We start from the raw sequence: 22,139 nt of genomic DNA on the forward strand, positions 1-22,139 counted from the left end.
GCTCTTGTGAATATATGTCATGTCCACTCAGTAACGAGTGCAAGTGTACTCCGTATATAGGATGCACCCAAAGATAGGATACAGGCAATAAACTACATGAAATATTGAGAAAATAACAACTTAAAATCTTATACCATAGATAGGATGCAGTGAATATGCTTTGATATTAATTAAACAAGTTCATGTTTCCCCATTGATTTATTTGAAGAGCCAAATTTGGCCTGAAAATGACTTTGTAAAAATGTCAGAAGCCTCATACCGTAGATAAGACGCAGTCATTTTTTCTTGGGAATTCTAGGGGAAAATGTGTATTCTGTACACGGACATTTACGGTATATGTCATGTCCACTCAGTAGCGATTACAATGTGTATATGCCTTGTCAAATGAGTATAAAGGAGTTTAATGTGTGTGTGTTTGTATTCAGGGTTCTTTGTACACATCCCAGACGAGCCTGGTAGAGCAGGATACCAACAGGGGATCGGGCTCATCAAGGTGAGGGAGGCACTTACTCATAGCCACTGATGATTGTAAATAAACCTTCTATCACTTAGTCATTGGGTTCCATTTGTTATGTTCAAACAGATTTAGAATGTTTCAGAAAAAATGTTTTTGTATTGTCTGATTTTAATAGTTGAAAGATCCTAGACCTGTGGTCATCAAACTTGACATGGAGGCTGGGCATGACCATCAAACTTGACATGGAGGCTGGGCATGACCAGTAGATAACCCAGATTGATTTAAGTGGTCATCGGTCAAAGGTCAAGGTCACAGTGACCTTTATTGATAAAAGGTTGTCCGAGTGATAACTCAACAATGCATGGAGGGGAGGGGGGGGGGGGACAAACATCTCTTGTTTTCTTGTTTTAACTACATTTGGATTTAAACGTCAATATATGTTAAGGTTGAATACAACAGCAATAAAGAGACATTATACAATTTAATTGAAGTGCCAGTTATTTGTCATTTAAAATAAATATAAAAGCACGGTGTTAAAACAAAGGTTAAGTAAGTGGCGGAAATTTTCAACCTGGATTAAGTGGCCACCTGACTTAAGCAGCCACTTTTACCTTTTTCCAAAGGTGGCTACTTAACACAGGCTTGACTGTATATATTTTTGCAAGAATAATAATAAGAAAAAGAGATAAATCATCTTTAAAAAAGTGATGTTTCAGAGAAACTGCCTGACATCAACTTTGTGCTAAAATTACTACATGCCATGGCCTCAGTAAACAATGTTGCATATGATAAGCGCTATTTGGTATAATGGCAAGTCTCTTTACTCCCTTGGGTCAGAAATAAATGAAAGATATTATTAGTTTATTTTTTATGATGTTTATTTTCAGTGCCAGATCTTCGTTGTTCTCAGATGATGAACTCAGCCTGACAAACTCACAGGTATGTGACCATGATTACATGTTGTCATGGTAACTGCTGTATCAACACTCACACATACATATATGTATCTGCTACAGTTCTGTATAGTAATCACCCTGTTGGTCCATCTGCCCACACAAATATCTTCGGTTATGGGTTTACTGACTTTAGTGTAAGGGCATACATGTGATAACGTCCGGGATTGTCCCGGAAATCGTATCTCTGTCACGGAGTCACGGAGGGTGCATGTTTGTCCCAGAAAGTCATGAAAAAAAAAACGAAAAAAAAATCTCGGAATCGAATATCTTAATTTTACCAATGTAAGTCAGCTAATTTGCCTGTCCAGGATACTGGTCGTAAAAGACAGGACATGTTGACACTAATCCGTTAATTGGTACTTGTGTCGTTGAGGTCATCGTCAATCACCGATAATTGATCTATTGGCCTATTGTTGTGCTTAATGAGTCTGGGAGGGTTCTTGTATACAAATTCATTGTTTTCATATGGATTTGTTTGGTCTTATTAATTATAGCTTTTAATTGATGAATTGATATTTTTCACACATTTTACCGACAAACGAGCATGAAGGTAAGTTCAAAGAAAGTGACAAATTGAGTAAAAAAACAAAATTAAAACACGGAAAACACCCCATATTCCATTCAAATTTCAAAGTCGATACGTCGTTATACTTTAAACAACTTACTAGTCCATAAGGAATTTTAGTGTTTTGAACTTTTTTCGAACTATCCTTGTGTATTTTCACACCGAAATAAAACTGAAGATATGGGGTTTACAGGTGGTTATATAGAGTGCTTTAATCACGTGACCATGGTAAGTCACGTGATCGCTTTATACAGCCGATTGTTGCCACATCTCTATCAAAATTATATGCATCTCCAAACGGGAAAAAGCTCATCGACTGGAAAATCTTCTTGATCGTCTGGAAAATATTGTGTGTGATAAATTGCAAACGTTTTAAATGTGATGAAAAAATAAATATTTTGTAACGCATGTTCTCAAAAGCGCGGGAAAACAGGTGCCCGTATAGTTGTTTATTTCCTGTTTTGATGAAACCGAAAGTAGACTGCATATCCTCCTGGTTAGCACTTCATTTAAGCCTGGGAAAATATCTGGTGGTTTTATTTTTTCAAGAAAATGCAGAAAAAAAAAACCCATGTCAAGTAAAAAATACGTCTTGGCAGTCAAAATAGGTACATTTTCCCGACGTTAAATAGACTAAAATAGCCTCAGATATGCTCTAGAATGTACCACAGACGTTCCCGATTTAAAAAAACTTCCGGGGGGGCATGCCCCCGGACCCCCCTAGTGCGCGTTGACATTACGACGATTGTCCCGGAATCGACCCAAGAAATTATCAAACTCCAGCACAATTCAAGAACCATGACTATAATGTTGCACATTATTTCAAAATTTCCTTCCTTGGCAAGAAGTGTTTTAGAAAATGAATTTACTTTCATCAGAAATTGAAAAGTTTCGATGGAAGTGAATGAAACTTTAAATGATGGTGAAGTTAACGACATGTGTTAAAAACCATAACTCCATGACTGGTTGTTCCTTGTTTGCCTCCCTTGGCAAACAAGTATGTTTAAAAATTATTCACGGCATGTTGATTTGTATTGGTATTTGGTTGTCATACCAAAATCAAGAACCATATTGCAATGATCCATGGTCCTTATTAAAATCTCTGGTATGGCTTGAGTTATCTCAATTCACCACAGCATTCCAGCATATAAATACAGCTCAACAATACAGCTCAACAATACAGCATATAATTACAGCTCAACAATACAGCACAGCATTCTAACTCAACAATATAGCTCAACAATACAGCACAGCATTCCAGCTCACCAATACAGCACGGCATTCCAGCTCAACAATACAGCACGGCATTCCAGCTCAACAATACAGCACAGCAATACAGCTCAACAATACAGCACAGCATTCCAGCTCAACAATACAGCACAGCATTCCAGCTCAACAATACAGCTAAGACACTGCTCTTATATGTTATGCTTGTTTCAAATTCTGACAATCTTTACAGAGCCTAGCATTTTCAAATTTGTAGCATGATACTTTATATAACTGTTTAAATATAAAAAGATACTATAAGCTGAAACCTTTTTTAAGTGTAGATAGGGAATTTTCCTCAATTACTCATAAAATGATTTTAAATGACACTGGCAATTGATTGCCAAATTTCTTGGTTTTATTCAGGGTGTAAATAGTAATTGAAGTGTTGCTTGTAGCTTGAACACCTGTACAAAATGATAGGTCCGCAAAGAATGTTTGAAATCCGTATAAAATCCGTATATAGACTGAAGAAATAATCACTTTTTTACGCTTCTGTATGTATGCTACATTGTTTTGAACGGTATGCAAACATATTTTTCATTCAGGAATATTGTTGAATCATCTTCAAGCCTCTAGTATTAGTAGCAAGTGATCATAATGATATTATAATAACTATGTGTTTTTTCTCTTAAGCCTTTTCTGATTTTTTCAAACATTAAATCTATGTCAAATTATTAATACCAATTTGTATTTCATCATTGTGAAGACAATGTTTGCATACTTGCCAATCATACCTGGACATTTGCTCAACATCTTAAAATTGATTTATAACACGACAAAAGATCGCAAGTATTCTTACAGTTAAGATAAAGATAAAGCTAGGATTGATAATGGAACAGTTGAGCAAGTGCCTAGCAATTCCATATGCTTTCTGAATTAGGTATCATTTAACCAGCTTACTGAAGTGCGTGTACACTTTACCAACGTACTGAAGTGCATGTACTCTTCACTACCCATGTGATACGTGTGAACGATTCACCGGCTAAGAGAAGTGTGTGTATGCTAGCCAGGTGACTAAAGTGTGTGTACATTTCACCAGCTTACTGAAGTGTGTGTATGCTTTGCTAGCTTTCTGAACGTGTGTATGCTTTGCCAGCTTACTGAAGAGCGTGTACACTTCACCAGCTTAGTGAAGTGTGTGTATGCTTTGCCAGCTTACTGAAGAGCGTGTACACTTCACCAGCTTAGTGAAGTGTGTGTATGCTTTGCCAGCTTACTGAAGAGCGTGTACACTTCACCAGCTTAGTGAAGTGTGTGTATGCTTTGCCAGCTTACTGAAGAGCATGTACACTTCACCAGCTTAGTGAAGTGTGTGTATGCTTTGCCAGCTTACTGAAGAGCGTGTACACTTCACCAGCTTAGTGAAGTGTGTGTATGCTTTGCCAGCTTACTGAAGAGCGTGTACACTTCACCAGCTTAGTGAAGTGTGTGTATGCTTTGCCAGCTTACTGAAGAGCATGTACACTTCACCAGCTTAGTGAAGTGTGGGTTCTCTTTACCCACTTACTTATGTGCGTGAATGTTTAACCATCTTACGGAAGTGTGTGTAACTTTTACCAGCTTACTGAAGTGTGTGTATGCTTCGCCAGCTTACTGAAGTGCGTAAATGCTGAACTAGCTTTCCGAAGTGAAAGTACACTTCAGGAATGTACTAAAGTGTGAGAACGCTAACTAGTTTTCTGAAGTGAATGTACACTTCACGAGCTTACTGAAGTGCGTGAACACTTAACTAGCTTTCTGAAGTGTGTGTACACTTCATGAGCTAACTGAAATCAGTGAATGCTTAACTGGCTTACTGAAGTGAATGTACACTTCACGAGCTTACTGAAGTGTGAAAACGCTTAACTAGCTTTCTGAAGTGAATGTACACTTCACGAGCTAACTGAAGTGGGTGAAAGCTTACCTAGCTTTCTGAAGTGAATGTACACTTCACGAGCTTACTGAAGTGGGTGAACGCACGCTTAACTAGCGGTCTGAATTAAATTTTCACTTCACAAGCTTACTGAAGTGGGTTAACGCTTAACCAGCTTTCTGAAGTGAATGTACACTTCATGAGCTTACTGAAGTGGGTGAAAGCTTAACTAGCTTTCTGAAGTGAATGTACACTTCAAGAGCTTACTGAAGTGGGTGAACACACGCTTCACTAGCTTTCTGAAGTGAATGTACACTTCAGGAGCTTACTGAAGTGGGTGAATGCTTAACTAGCTTTCTGAAGTGAATGTACCACAAGCTTACTGAAGTGGGTGAACGCTTAACTAGCTCTCTGAAGTGAATGTACACTTCACGAGCTTACTGAAGTGGGTGAACGCTCAACTAGCTCTCTGAAATGAATGTACCCTTCAGGAGCTCACTGAAGTGGGTGAAAGCTTAACTTGCTTTCTGAAGTGAATGTACACTTCACAGGCTTTTTGAGGGTGGGTGAATGCTTAACTAGCTTTCTGAAGTGAATGTACACTTCACGAGCTAACTGAAGTCGGTGAACACTTAACTAGCTTTTTGAAGTGAATGTACACTTAAGGAGCTTACTGAAGTGTGAAAACGCTTAACTAGCTGTCTGAAGTGTGTGTACAATTCACGAACTTACTGAAGTGGGTGAAAGCTTAACTAGCTTTCTGAAGTGAATGTACATTTCACAAGCTTACTGAAGTGTGTGAACGCTTTACTAGATTTCTAAAGTGTGTGTTCACTTCATGAACTAACTGAAGTGGGTGAACACTTAACTAGCTTTCTAAAGTGAATGTACACTTCACAAGCTTACTGAAGTGGGTGAACACTTAACTAGCTTTCTGAAGTGAATGTACACTTCACAAGCTCACTGAAGTGGGTGAACGCTTAACTAGCTTTCTGAAGTGAATGAACACTTCACAAGCTTACTGAAGTGGGTGAACGCTTAACTAGCTTTCTGAAGTGAATGTACACTTCGCAGGCTTTTTTAGGGTGGGTGAACGCTTAACTAGCTTTCTTAAGTGAAAGTACACTTCACAAGCTTACTGAAGTGGGTGAACACTTAACTAGCTTTCTTAAGTGTGTGTACACTCCACGAGCTTACAGAAGCCGGTGTATGTTTCACAACCTTAGTGAAGTGCATGGATGCTTCACCAGCTAAGTGAAGTGCTTGTAAGCTTCACCAGCTTACTGAAGTGTTTATACACTTCACTAGCGAGGTGAAGTGCTTGTATGCTTCACCAGCTAAGTGAAGTGTGTGTACCTGTCACCAGCTAAGTGAAGTGTGTGTACCTGTCACCAGCTAAGTGAAGTGCATGTACACTTGACTAGCTTATTGAAGTGCGGATAAGCTTCACATTCAATTTAGCTGAGTGGAGTGAATGTACACTTCACCAGCTATTAAGTGAGTTTGTGTAAGATTCGCCACCTTACTGAAGTATGTGCACACTTCACCAGCTTATTGAAGTGCTGCTATGCTTCGCCAGCTTACTGAAGTGAGGGTTCACTTTACAAGCATACTGAAGGGCATGTGCTTACAGAAGTGTGTATATCTGACGCCTGTGTGTTTATCTGAAACATGTGTATATGTAACAAGTGTGTATAACTGACTATAGCCTGCAACTGTATGTCTTTTTTCAAATTATCCCCCATCTAGGATGTCCCATTTAACTTTGCGCCTTCGGAGCGTTGTAGACGGAGTTATGTCCCGTTCCCGGAGGAGTGTAGCCTTGGGATGGGGCCACCCCCTGTCCCCCAGAGGCCTCTGTCCATGCTGCTGCCTCATGAGGTCAGTCTCAGTCAGGTGGGTGGGGCTCGTACATGTTGTGGTCTGGGTGATATCAGGAGATAATATATTTTCATTGTTCTAGAATGAGAATGATTTGGTTGGGTGGATGAGGTACATTCATGTTGATGTTATGAAGTGGGTGAAGGTTGGTTACATTGAAGGTGGCATTAAAATCTAATAAATTTTGGACATTAAATTCCTGGTATAATTTATAAATAATTTATTAATACAGCCTGTACAGTGGGGAGGTAGTAAATGTTTTTGTAACAATTGGGCCTAGACTTTTTATTTTGGTCAAATTAAACACAATTTTGTTGATGTAAATCATGAGATGAATAATTAATCGATGTTATTCTTAACATCAGTAATAAATTAGAGATTGATATAAATTAAATATTATGATATGCTTAAAGTGTCTCGTAACTGATTATACCCAGTAAAGTATTTAATGAAAGGGTAACTGGTACTGCAGTTTGGTTTATATTTGCTTGATTGTAAAGACAGCTGGGATCTGATATAAATCACTCTTGGGTCTATTTCCTGGCCAGACACCAGTACTGTGTACTTTTTGAGAGGTCATGAGAAACGACCTCTGGTGGGGCTCGAACTCACTCTTTGGTGAGAGGAAGACACTAGACCACTCTTCCCACTAGTGCAGTTTGATTTGGTGGGTCATTTTCGACTCAAGTGGGTTAGTTTAGTTTTTGATTTGTTTGCATTGTGAAATCTTAATCTGCAAAACTTATTCCAGTCAAATCAAAATACAGTCCATTTCAATTATCCTATTATACAGCTTTAATATACTTCTTAATAAAGTCATATAAATTATCTTTTTTAATGGCTTTAAATTAAAATCTTTCACTGACAGATCTGAAAGGTATAGTTTAAAATAAAAAAAAGGTTTGTGAGAGTTATAAGATCAGGATTAGCTCTTGTTTTTCCAAGAAAAAGCCCTTGTATTTCCATTAAATTGTGTTAAATGAAAAATTATTTCTAATGATATATGTTTTATTTGTCACTTTTATTATATCATATTTAACCTGTATTCATGAACTTGGTTGCACTAGAGTGTTTCATGTGGAAGGCAAAGGTCTTCCACGTAATTGTGTTTGGCTTGCTTAACTAAATGCTTAAGAAACTATAGTACTGATTAAAAAAAAACAAGTAGAATGATGTCATTAATTAAGAAATCTATCTAAAAAATGAAACCTTTGAATCAAACAGTTTGATACTAAATTGGAAAATTTATTGAAAAATAAGGAACCTGTATTACTATTTGATTTAAAAAAACGAAGAAATTTTGTACTATATATTTGAGATGTTTGTATGGTTAAAGAGAGGATGTTGTTTATTTGTTGACAGCGCTCTGGTCTGGACAAGAAGATGGGAAGCGATCCTAGCTTTCAGGGCCACAAAACAGGTAAAACAGCCTTCAACACTCAGGTGATCGATGAAGTGAAAGTTTGTGTTGAAGTAGGATTGTGACAATTTGGTCATGCAAATCTTGATTTGCAGACTTGATTAACCATTGTATACTGCATCATTTAATTGATTACAATTATTTATGTCTCCCCCATTTTTGGGGAGACATATTGTTTTTGCCCTGTCCGTCAGTCCGACAATCAGTCCGTCAGTCTGTACGTCACACTTCGTTTCTGCTCAATAACTAAAGAACACTTGCACCTAGGAACTTCATACTTGGTATGCTAGTTGGTCATGACTAGTTGATAAACCCTTTTGATTTTGAGATCAGTAGATCAAGGTCAAGGTCACCATGACCTTGAGATGAAGAAACGGTTATTGCTCTGTAACAAAAGGTCGCGTGCACCCAAGAACTTCATATTTGATATGCAAGTTGGTCATTTCTAGTAGATGACCCATATAGATTTTGTGATCAGTCCGTTCGTCAGTCAGTCAGTCAGTCGTTTCCGCTCAATAAATAAAGAACGCTTGCACCCAGGAATTTAATTATTGGTATGCTAGTTGGTCATGACTAGTAGATGACCCATATTGATTTTGACATCAGTAGGTCAAAGGTCAAGGTCGCAGTAGATGTTCACTATTTAATATCGGTGAATAAACCAAACTTCACCGTTGGTTCGTCTCCAGTCTAAAATTACAAATTTCATGTCCATCATTTATTTTTAGCCAGATTTTTCATGGAAAAATTATGGGTTATAGAATGGCGAAAACTGGGCGGGCGGGCAGGTGGGCATTTTTGCGGGTGGGGGGGTAACAATTCTGCATTAAAGTTTGCCATTTTATGTAATAAAATCAAGAGTTTATATCCAATGGTTATCAAACTTGGTCAGACTATTTGTCGGCATGTTATCTTGAATATATATGAATATGGGTCATCTCCTTTGGAAAAATAGGTCAAATCTTTAGAAGAATTATTTCACAGTAATAAATTCAACAATTTTTATTAAATCTTGATGAAACTTAGTCAGAATATTTGTCTGCATATTATCTTGCTTATTTTTTTATATCAGTCATCACGGGTCAAATTCTAGGTCACTTGGTCAAATCTTAGGAAAATCTTTCCACGTCATAAATTCAACAATTTTTGTCAAATCTTTATGAAATTTGGTCAAAATATTAGTGTGCATAGTATCTTGAAAGTTCTTTAATATGGGTCATCCCCGGTCAAAATCTAGGTCACAAGGTCAAATCTTAGGAGAAATAATTCCACGGTCATAAAAAATCATTAGTTTTTGTCAAATCCTTATGAAACTTGGTCAGAAGATTTGTCTACATGTTGTCTTAAACATTAATTTTGTGAATATGGGTCACCTCAGATCAAAAACTAGGTCACTAGGTCAAATCTTAGGAAATATTTTCCCGATGTCATAAAAAAAATTCTATGCTTACCAAACCTTTCAATATCAGTCAACAACTAAATTCAATTGCTATTTTATAAACACATCCCAATCATGAATTTCATATCTACCCATATTTTTCAAAAATTTAAATTTTAATTAACTTTAAGAAAAATATTTGTGTACATGAAATCTTAGATGATAAAGTGTGTCATCTAGGGTCAAAAACTAGGCCTCATGGACAGATCTTATTGGAAAAGCTGATGTATTTATAAAATGTTCATTCTTACTCACACAAATAGAATAGTTTCTGTTGATCAGGTTATTTGTATGAACAATATCTCCAATAAGTATAAATATGGGTCTTTTTGATTAAAAATATTAGGTCACTAGCTCAAATCCTAGGTTTGCAAAATTGCATGGTCCGGCTTTAATGCGGCGTTGCCATCTTGTTTCTCAGTTACGACCACACAATAGGGGAGACTAGCGCTTTTTAAAAAAAGCAATATCTAGTATTTCTCAAAATGCATTCTTCTGGGCTTGTTGTCATTTTTTTTTTTTTTTTTTTTTTGTATAATCTACCAACAACACGGCTGCTGTCAGTTTTAGCTGGGACCAATCCTACTCCCAGGTTTCAGGTTCAGCTTTTTAAACCAGTCAATGGTGTTAGAAAAAAGTATATGACCTCACCTGTACACTTCAGCAACAATGATCTGAACATTTTGGAAACTGCAATACTGGTTCATTTAAACTTATTCAATTTGTATACTTATACCATTCTTCATGGAAGAACACACAGAAGTCTTGCCTGGCTAGGAGAACTATTTTCATTTCATGTTTACATTGTTATCAGTCCTGGTACTTCTTTGTTTACCGTATTTTCTCGACTATAAGACGGGGAAATTGGGTCCCGATTTTTACCCCCAAAGTAGGGGACCCGTCTTATAAGCGAGTCGATAAAATATTAAAAAAAGATTCAAGTCAAAATCAGTAAAATTTTACATAGGATATTCTTCTATCCAGTATATCGTCTGCTGATACATGTATGGGGCAATTAAGTAAACAACAACACGAAATCTCTTCACCGCGCGTGCTCTGACGTCACACAGTGTACCGTTATATCTGCATTTTTTCTCATGGCGCGTGTCAGTATAATTAGTTTGACAGATATATCAAATCAATAAATTGGAATCTTAATATGATGTAGGTACCTAGCTGTCAATTTGATTAAGCAAACAAATGACAATGCGAATATGAATCCTTTATGTTCGTCGCCAATCAAGGGACAATATTGCCTAAAGCATTATTGCTAAACAAACACCTATTTATGCCTCGGCTTTTCGCAGTTATGTTATTGAAGCCATTTATTTTACCGAAGAACGTCATTGGTGTCTTCAATAAAAAAAACATATGTTGTTATTGATTAATTATAACAATTCCGATAAGTAACGACCTGTCCTGCAAACTTATGTACTCATTTTTAACCTACCTCCAAATAGAGAGCTCACAGTTGACCGCCATTTTCTTTGAGTAAAACAAAAACAGTTACCGCGAAAGTCGATAATTGTCCGTTGAGCTTGAACATTTTTACACTTTAGGAAGAATTTTAGATTTGCCTAAAAATTGACCCCGTCTTATAAGCGAGTCGAAACAAAAAGCACCAGATTTCATGGGCAAAGTTAGGGGGCCGTCTTATAAGCGAATCGCCTTATAGTCGAGAAAATACGGTATTCAAATTTGCAAACGGACATCCTGCAAAGGGTAGTGATACATGACGTAAGTGAAATGAAGATGTGACCAATGGTGGTCAATCTCTGGTGCATAGCTATTAACTAGGGCACAAGTCCAAAAACTATAAGTTCAATATGAACATGTGCATAGTGATTATTGGACTTATTAAAAATAATAACATGTATGTTGATCATCTCCATGCTTAATATTCCTAGCCTATTCCTTTTTATGGTTTGGTTAGTAAATATCAAATCTTTGTATATAATCCAATACAAATTTAGATATATCTACCAAAACAAACAGTCCTGATCAAAGAGATTCATTTTGTATTGAATGACCACTCAAAATGTAATATCCTCTATTTAAAGGGACTAGACACCATATGTTCCAAAAAAGGCAGTACAGTATTCCCTCAAAACAAGCCTAAAATTGTAAACACAAGCGTGTAGGAGGCCGATAATCCTAGTACCTCATTTTACATGATTTAAAGAATAAACACAACAATCATGTTGCTGTCTCATTTGAGTGTCCTCATGTAAAAAATAATTGTAGTTTCAATCATATCTGAAGAAAAATTAGCAAAAACTGAGAAAGATGCATGAGTCATAAGCAATGTGATACATCAGAAAGATGCATGGGTCATAAGCAATGTGATACATCAGTAAGATGCATGGGTCATAAGCAATGTGGTACATCAGTAAGATGCATGGGTCATAAGCAATGTGATAGATCAGTAAGATGCATCGGGTCATAAGCAATGTGATACATCAGTAAGATGCATCGGGTCATAAGCAATGTGATACATCAAAAAGATGCATGGGTCATAAGCAATGTGATACATCAGAAAGATGCATGGGTCATAAGCAATGTGATACATCAGAAAGATGCATGGGTCATAAGCAATGTGATACATCAGAAAGATGCATGGGTCATATGCAATGTGATACATCAGAAAGATGCATGAGTCATAAGCAATGTGATACATCGGAAAGATGCATGAGTCATAAGCAATGTGATACATCAGAAAGATGCATGAGTCATAAGCAATGTGATACATCAGAAAGATGCATGAGTCATAAGCAATGTGATACATCAGAAAGATGCATGAGCCATAAGCAATGTGATACATCAGAAAGATGCATGGGCCATAAGCAATGTGATACATCAGAAAGATGCATGGGCCATAAGCAATGTGATACATCAGAAAGATGCATGAGCCATAAGCAATGTGATACATCAGAAAGATGCATGGGCCATAAGCAATGTGATACATCGGAAAGATGCATGGGTCATAAGCAATGTGATACATCAGAAAGATGCATGGGTCATAAGCAATGTGATACATCAGAAAGATGCATGGGTCATAAGCAATGTGATACATCAGTAAGATGCATGGGTCATAAGCAATGTGATACATCAGTAAGATTCATGAGTCATAAGCAATGTGATACATCGGAAAGATGCATGAGTCATAAGCAATGTGATACATCGGAAAGATGCATGGGCCATAAGCAATGTGATACATCGGAAAGATGCATGGGCCATAAGCAATGTGATACATCAGAAAGATGCATGGGTCATAAGCAATGTGATACATCAGAAAGATGCATGTTTCATAAGCAATGTGATACATCAGAAAGATACATGGGTCATAAGCAATGTGATACATCAGTAAGATGCATGGGTCATAAGCAATGTGATACATCAGTAAGATGCATGGGTCATAAGCAATGTGATACATCAGAAAGATGCATGTTTCATAAGCAATGTGATACATCAGAAAGATGCATGAGCCATAAGCAATGTGATACATCAGAAAGATGCATGAGCCATAAGCAATGTGATACATCAGAAAGATGCATGGGCCATAAGCAATGTGATACATCAGAAAGATGCATGGGCCATAAGCAATGTGATACATCAGAAAGATGCATGGGCCATAAGCAATGTGATACATCAGAAAGATGCATGGGTCATAAGCAATGTGATACATCAGAAAGATGCATGGGTCATAAGCAATGTGATACATCAGAAAGATGCATGGGTCATAAGCAATGTGATACATCAGAAAGATGCATGGGTCATAAGCAATGTGATATATCAGTAAGATGCATGGGTCATAAGCAATGTGATACATCAGTATACATCGGAAAGATGCATGAGTCATAAGCAATGTGATACATCGGAAAGATGCATGAGTCATAAGCAATGTGATACATCGGAAAGATGCATGGGCCATAAGCAATGTGATACATCGGAAAGATGCATGGGTCATAAGCAATGTGATACATCGGAAAGATGCATGGGTCATAAGCAATGTGATACATCGGAAAGATGCATGGGCCATAAGCAATGTGATACATCGGAAAGATGCATGGGCCATAAGCAATGTGATACATTGGAAAGATGCATGGGCCATAAGCAATGTGATACATCGGAAAGATGCATGGGCCATAAGCAATGTGATACATCAGAAAGATGCATGGGTCATAAGCAATGTGATACATCAGTAAGATGCATGGGTCATAAGCAATGTGATACATCAGAAAGATGCATGGGTCATAAGCAATGTGATACATCAGTAAGATGCATGGGTCATAAGCAATGTGATACATCAGAAAGATGCATGTTTCATGAGCAATGTGATACATCAGAAAGATTCATGGGTCATAAGCAATGTGATACATCAGAAAGATGCATGGGTCATAAGCAATGTGATACATCAGTAAGATGCATGGACCATAAGCAATGTGATACATCAGAAAGATGCATGAGTCATAAGCAATGTGATACATCAGAAAGATGCATGGGCCATAAGCAATGTGATACATCAGAAAGATGCATGGGCCATAATCAATGTGATACATCAGAAAGATGCATGGGTCATAAGCAATGTGATACATCAGAAAGATGCATGAGTCATAAGCAGTTTGATACATCAGTAAGATTCATGAGTCATAAGCAATTTGATACATCAGTAAGATGCATTTTGTTGTACACAGAGCAATATCAATTTTTTCTAAGTTTTTGACAATTTTCTTTGTTTTCTTGCAATTGTATTGTCTGGTGTCTAATCCCTTTAAAAAGTAAAACGAATAATGTATTCAAGGTTTGAAAGAAAGCTCTAGTTAATTTAATATTATTTTCATTATTTAAGAATCCCACATGAGGGGATCAATCTCAACAGGGCATATGCACTCGAAAGTTCAACGAACCTCATCCGCCATCAACACCAAAACAACACCTGCAGTTCCTGAGAGACAGAGGAAATTTTCAGGTGAGTGAGTGGACATGCATATTAGTCAGTTTCAGGGCACAGTGTCTGGGACTAAGAACCTTATAACTAAGCCATGGTCACACTAACATTGCGAAAAAGACCTATTTCATCTTTTATATGCGTCAGACTGGCTATCGCTTGGTCCAGTTTAACCATTCATGCCCATATTTTGGATTAAGGTATGACCCCCCCCCCCCCCCCCCCCATCATTCAGCAGTAGGTTTTGCAACTTGTCAGTGATTGATACCAGTTGAGACTGATCTGTGACTATGTCTTTATGCAGCACAATGTGGGGAAATAATTGATATAATAAAACTAACCTTGATGTGCAAAAAGTTGTGTCAAAATGACGGATGATCGTTACACACTTAAACACCACTTGGCAAGCAATTGGCAACCAGTCACCCCCTCATCACTGATCAATCATAAATAGAAACCAATAAATAATCAAACTGCTTGGAGAATGATAGGATACAAATGAAACTTCTGAGCTATCAAATTGGTTGTATGTAGATGGTCCTTTCAAAGGACTAGTTGGAACCAAAACCAACTGCACTTGCAAATGTTCTGTAAATCTTGTAGTTACCTCGACTAAACCTTTCATAAACGTGAACATGTCATTGGGCTGATGGGTGGGCTAGCGTCAAACATTGGGTTTCACCCAATACCGATGATGGATTGTGATGAAAGTTGGTGTGAATGTAGCATATGTGAAAAGCTTGCCATTGAGGGGTTTAGGGTCAAGGTCACTTTAACTAAATATAGAAAAATGGTAACCGCTCAATTACTTAAATTAGAATTAATGGATAGTAATTAAAGTTAGTGTATAGGTAGCTTATGTGAAGAGCTAGCATGGGTTTGCTTTTTAGGAGGGTGGGTTCAAGGTCATGGTCACTGTAACCAAAAATAGAGAAATGGTTTCCACCAATAACTTCAGTAAGAATTCCAGAGAGTAATTATAGTTGGTGTAAAGCTTAATATGTGAAGAGCTATCTTTGGATTGCTTTTGAGTGGGGTGGGGTCAAGGTCACTGTTACTTAAAATAATAATAAAATGGTTTCAGCATAACAACTGTAGTTAGAATTGATAGAAACTAAATATATAAGATACTTAACTAAAAAAATCAGTTACATTTCTTTTTGATAAAATTAAAGATAATGGCTGTTTCTCTTTCCTAACTCATACAGAATTTAATCGGCTATTATTTCTGATTAACCCCTTTTAAAAACCAGGTTTCATCACCTTGCACTGCTTCTAGTCTTTGTGACAAAAAGGTCACATCGCGGTTACAATGTTGGTGTGAGCAGGGTTTTAGCAGTATACTTGATAGAAAGTAGTAGGTAGGATCAAGTCACAGAAGAAACTTGAAGTTTTTGATGAGTAAATGTTGACAGGATTTTCTTTGGAAGAAAGTTTTAATTATCTTTTTTATGTGGTATCACATAAGGTGTTATTTTTAAAGGTGTTTACATCACAAAATAATTGTTCAATAACTGCTGATATTCTTTAATATTTTATTTTGATCTAATTTGCAGATGAACCTATTTCAGCAGGTACATTAACAAATCCCCATACATGCATGTTGTTTATTTGTATGTTTTTTGGCACGTTGTAGTTTGTTTTTAGCTCACCTGAGCACGAAGTGCTGAAGGTGAGCTAGTGTGATCGCCCTGTGTCATTCGTCGTCGTCGTCCGTCGTCCCTCGTCAACAACTTGACGGTTAACACTCTAGAGGTCACAATTTGGGCACAATCTTAATGAAACTTGGTCAGAATGTTACCCTCAATAAAAGCTTGGACGAGTTCGATATTGGGTCATCTTGGTTTAAAAACTAGGACACCAGGTCTAATTAAAGGAAAAGTTTGTTAACACTATAGAGGGCACATTTATGACTGTATCTTCAGGAACTTGATCAGAATGTTAATATTAATAATCTCTAGGTCAAGTTCGAATCTGGGTCATGTGCCGTCAAAAACTAGGTCACCAGGTCAAATTGAAGGGAAACTTGTTAACACTCTAGAGGTCACATTTATGACTGTATCTTCATGAAAGTTTGTCAGAATGTTTATATTAATAATCCTTAAGTCAAGTTCGAATCTGGGTCATGTGCCGTCAAAAACTAGGTCACCAGGTCAAATTGAAGGGAAACTTGTTAACACTCTAGAGGTCACATTTATGACTGTATCTTCATGAAAGTTTGTCAGAATGTTTATATTAATAATCCTTAAGTCAAGTTTAAATCTGGGTCATGTGCGGTCAAAAACTAGGTCACCAGGTCAAATCATAGGAAAAGCTTGTTAGCACTCTAGAGGTCACATTTATGACTATATGTTCATGAAACTGAGTCAGAATGTATATATTGATTAGCTCTAGGCCAAGTTCTAATCTGGGTATTGTGCGGTCAAAAACTAGGTCACTTGGTCAAATTTAAGGAAAGCTTGTTAACAATCTAGAGGTCACATTTGTAAATGTTTTTTCATGAAAGTTGGTCAGAATGTTTATATCAATAATCTCTAAGTTAAGTTTAAATCTGGGTCATGTGTGGTCAAAAACTAGGTCACCAGGTCAAATCATAGGAAAAGCTTGTTAGCACTCTAGAGGTCACATTTATGACTTATGTTCATGAAACTTAGTCAGAATGTATATATTGATTAGCTCTAGGCCAAGTTGGAATCTGGGTCATGTGCGGTCAAAAACTAGGTCACCAGGTCAAATTTAAAGAAAAGCTTGTTAACACTCTAGAGGTCACATTTATAACTGTATCTTCATGAAAGTTGGTCAGAATGTTTATATTAATAATCTCTTAAGTCAAGTTTGAATCCAGGTCACATGTGGTCAAAAACTAGGTAATTTGGTCAAATCATAGGAAAAGCTTGTTAGCACTCTAGATGTCACATTTATGACTGTATTTTCATGAAACTTAGTCAGAATGTTTATATTGATTAGTTCTAGGCCAAGTTTGAATCTTGGTTATGTGTGGTCAAAACTAGGTCAACAGGTCAAATAATAGGAAAAGCATGTTAACACTCTATAGCAGCCACATTTATGACCATATGTTCATGGAACTTGATCAGAATGTTATTCTTGATGATCTTTAGGTAGAGTTTGAAACTGGGTAATCAGAGGTCAAAAACCAGGCCACTAGGTCAAATCATAGAAAAACTTTGTAAACACTGTAGAGGTTACATTCTCTCTTTGATCACCATGAAACTATGTCAGCATGTTTGTGTTTATGAAGTCTATGTCAAGTTTGAAACTGGGTAACCTGATTTAAAAAACTAGGTCACGAAGTCAAATCATAGTAAACATTGTTAAAACACTGTTGAGGCCACATTTTCTACTTTATCTATATGAAACCTGGTCAGAATGTACTTATTACAGCAAGGTAAGGTTTGCAACTGGGTCATCTGTGATATTAAAAAAATCATCCTTGATATAAAAAAAAAAAAATGGAACTAGGAAGGATCAAACCCCCTGTCACAATTGCCCTCGCCCTGAAAACACTTATTTTAGACTTGAATTGGATCAGGTGAGCGATACAGGGCCTTCAGGGCCCTCTTGTTTGATGTTTTTTTAATACAAAAAAAAGTTAGTTTAAAAAGGTACATATATTCAAAATAACAAAATGACGTAAGTCAGGATGAATATATCCATTTTTAATGCTTACCTGGGCCAACCGTACGCCCTAAAGTCACATTGAAACACTCCTTAAGCCAAATTTGTCACTAACTCCAAACCTCTTTATGGAAGGTTGTACTGTAAATGTCACCACAGCTAAAGGCGACTCCATCAAGCTGTTAGTGCTACCTTAGTGCATTTTGATAGTATAGTGTTGGAAAAACATGCACACAGTCTGTGATATTAAATAAATTGAGCATAAGCCATTTGGGCCTTTAGCCTTAACAAATCCATAGACCCGAGACATATTTCATAGGCCCAAAAAAGTTTGTAAAAATATGAAGAAAAATAACAAGTTTGACCACTTCATAGAGTATTTAATGCTTTTCTCTTGTAAAAAGGACAACAAACAAAAAAGCATCACACCATAGCTGCTTTTAAAAACTAAGTATGTATAATGAATGTATCTTCATATCATGAACTTTGCATTTTTGCTTGCATATGTTATCATTATTAAGGAATTTTAATCACATCAGTTAGTAACTAGTTATAATTAGTTTACTAATTAACTCGACCTTTAGAATAGTAAGGACGAATAACTTACTGGTCCCAGCGTCAGTAACAGTTTTAGGGCAAGTTGGCATTTTCACTTTTAACTCCAATACCCTTCATTCAATTCACTTAATACTCCACACAGATGTTCAGGACCATCACAGAATTAGGTAGCATAACTCCATATCATCCGAAATACAAATTATGGCCCCTGATAGACTAAGAAATTTAGGTTAAAGTTTTAGGTCACATTGTCCGGTTAAAGTTTTAGGGCAAGTTGAAATTTTCACTAATAACTTCTATACTCTTCATTCAGTTGACTTCATACTTCACACAACTGTTAACATAGACCTCATAAACATAGTAAACAAGTATGATTAAGATTTGACAGGAAATACGTGGCTAGCATAGATAGGACACAGGCAAAAAAAATGGTGAAAAAACGGGTAAGAACCCTTAACCATTTACCTCAGGACAAATCAAGCCGTATAAATACATATCTGAGTACATTGATAACTGAGTAGCCAATAGATAATAAACCTTTGCATTTCAAACTTTTTTCTAGTATTTCTTTTGGTTTTATCAATTATTCATCAATATACATTTGGTAGGTAATTAAATTTTCAATCCAGTGATATAATTTTTATTATCTAAATTATTTTAGTAAACTATTTATAAACAAACACAACTTATGTAAAAGGTTGAAGATGATTCAATTTATTTCATATTATAATTCAATTAAATTGAAACCTATACATAACAAACTTATTTTTGTAGTATTTCTTTTGATTTAAACAATTATGGATGAATATAGAGTTTATAGAGTATTAAATTTCAAATCCAATGATCTAAGTTTAATCTCAAAGAAAATTAACAAATATTTAAATCAAAGGATCATGTATTTTATAAAGTGAGAACACAATTTTATTGGGTTAACAAATAGGTTTATTTCAGATAAATTTTGTATTAATAAATCAACTACCGTATGCATGTTTTTTTTAAATTTTGAATTAAATTTAATATATAATTGTAGAATCTAAAAACAAATGCACGTATATTAGTTCTTTAAAAGTATGGTGTTATTATTTCATAAACAGCATGTTACCCTAATTCCATATAAAAAATTATATTGTTACATTCTAATAGCAATTAGTTTCAGTCAATATTGTTGCTTAAGAATGGACTGTACATGGCAATTGTATTTCCTAACTGTCCGTCATGTTTCCTGTCAAGGCTGCATGATCTATGGGTTATTGTGAGTCATCAACCATCTCTCGGTTGTTAACATTTTCCTTTAAACAACTTCTCCTCCTAAACCACTGTGGCAATATCAATCAAACATCACAGGAATGTTCCTTGGGTGGTCCTCTTCCAGAATATTTTCCTCGGAAACCAATTTTAATATATTATTTTTATGGCTTTTTGAAGAATCTGAAAATGAGTTTTATATATATTTGTTATCTGACAGCAGAGAGCTGTGGATTTACTCGCATGCTGGCAGACAGTTTTGTTTTTTAGCTCTACTTGCCAAAGGCTTTTTGCGATGGGGCGGTGTACTTTGTCTGTGTGTCTGTACACAATTGATTGTGAACATCAAATTATGTACCTGGGGTAAAAACTAGTCAAGCCCTGGTGTTCACAAGTTTCTTTTAGACTTGTATAGGGAAACCACTAGGCCTAGATCTTTGATAATTTGTATGTATGTATGGCGGTCCTCTAATAAGATAGTTCAAATTATGCCCCTGGGTTTAAAACTAGCCATGCCTTAGGGGTCACAAGTTTTCTACAGACTTATATACAAAAAACTTTCAAAATCTTCTTGTCTCAAACCACAAAGCCCGGACCTTTGTTATTTGTTATGAAGCAGCATTGCATGGCCCTCTACCAAGTATGTTCAAAGTATGCCCCTGGAGTCAAAGCTGGCCCACCCCTTTTGACCTACTTTCTAATCTTTGAAGCTACAGCAAAGAAATTTTGACCTTGTTTACAATTTTGAATTCAAATATCAATGTTGCACAGTGCTTGGATGACCTTGACTGTGACCTTTTGATCTATTTTCTTACTCTGAAGCTACAGCAATGAAATTGGACCATGTGAACAGTTTTGAGAACAAATATCAAACTTATTTATTTATGTGTAGCATTGTCATATGTTTCCCTACCACAATTTTTGAAATTATACCCCTGGGTTCAAAATTGGCACGGCCACGATACAGGTGACCCAACTGTATTACATAGAGATATAAAGGAAAAAATTAAGATATTGGTATAGTGATAACAAAGGTTAAAAACTTTAACTCAGGTGAGTGATTTAGGGCCATCATGGCCCTCTTGTTATTGTATCTCAATCAAACATATACAGCAGTTTCATATCTATCAGAGCTTGGTTCCTTTTGAAAACCAGTTAGATCCGCTCATGTATTAGTGGATTATGGCCCTCTAAATTTTGTAGCATTATGAAAGTATACTTTAAGGGAAACAACTTTTACAGATAAGTGTGTATTATTGTAGTGTTTCTCTCCCCTTGCCCTTTGAAACATGGCTTACTTTGAATGTTTGTTAAGTATATTGTCTGTTACTAGTATGAACATGCTTTGGATATGAGCTTCTGTCACTGGCACATATTAAAATAGTTCATCCAACTAATCTGCTTACTATATTTTCTGTCCTCACTGGTTTGCCAGCTAACCAGAAAATAAAATTTTCCAAGTGAACTATAAGTATGTTGCCTATTACCCATACATACATGCTATGGCTTAAAAATCACTGCAAGAGTCATGCCAGTAGAGCATAATAGTCCCTCATGGGCCTCTTGTTTGCTCACATGACAGCAGAGATCATGTATATACTCACATATATCTTTTCTTATAAAATAGAGCTGTGTATATGTACTCATAAGTTAATATATTGTTGTCTGACAGAAGGAAGTTGTGCATGTACTCGTATATCATTATTTTGTTGTCTGACAGAAGGAAGCTGTGCATGTACTCGTATATCATTATTTTGTTGTCTGACAGAAGGAAGCTGTGCATGTACTCGTATATCATTATTTTGTTGTCAGACAGAAGGAAGCTGTGCATGTACTCGTATATCATTATTATGTTGTCTGACAGAAGGAAGCTGTGCATGTTCTCGTATATCATTATTTTGTTGTCTGACAGAT

The 22,139-nt window shown here is 36.3% G+C and overlaps 1 protein-coding gene across 1 annotated transcript in view; it reads left to right on the plus strand.

The window, feature by feature from the left end:
- Positions 1-22,139, plus strand: part of LOC128216763 (dedicator of cytokinesis protein 4-like) — a 189,359-nt gene that overhangs the window by 155,514 nt on the left and 11,706 nt on the right. The window contains 6 exon segments of the mRNA XM_052923421.1: positions 426-493; positions 1,345-1,396; positions 6,849-6,995; positions 8,343-8,400; positions 14,688-14,807; positions 16,343-16,360. Coding sequence (XP_052779381.1) covers positions 426-493; positions 1,345-1,396; positions 6,849-6,995; positions 8,343-8,400; positions 14,688-14,807; positions 16,343-16,360 — 463 coding nt within the window.

This window comes from Mya arenaria, chromosome 14, assembly GCF_026914265.1.
Source record: "Mya arenaria isolate MELC-2E11 chromosome 14, ASM2691426v1".
Classification (NCBI taxonomy): Eukaryota; Metazoa; Mollusca; class Bivalvia; order Myida; family Myidae; genus Mya; species Mya arenaria.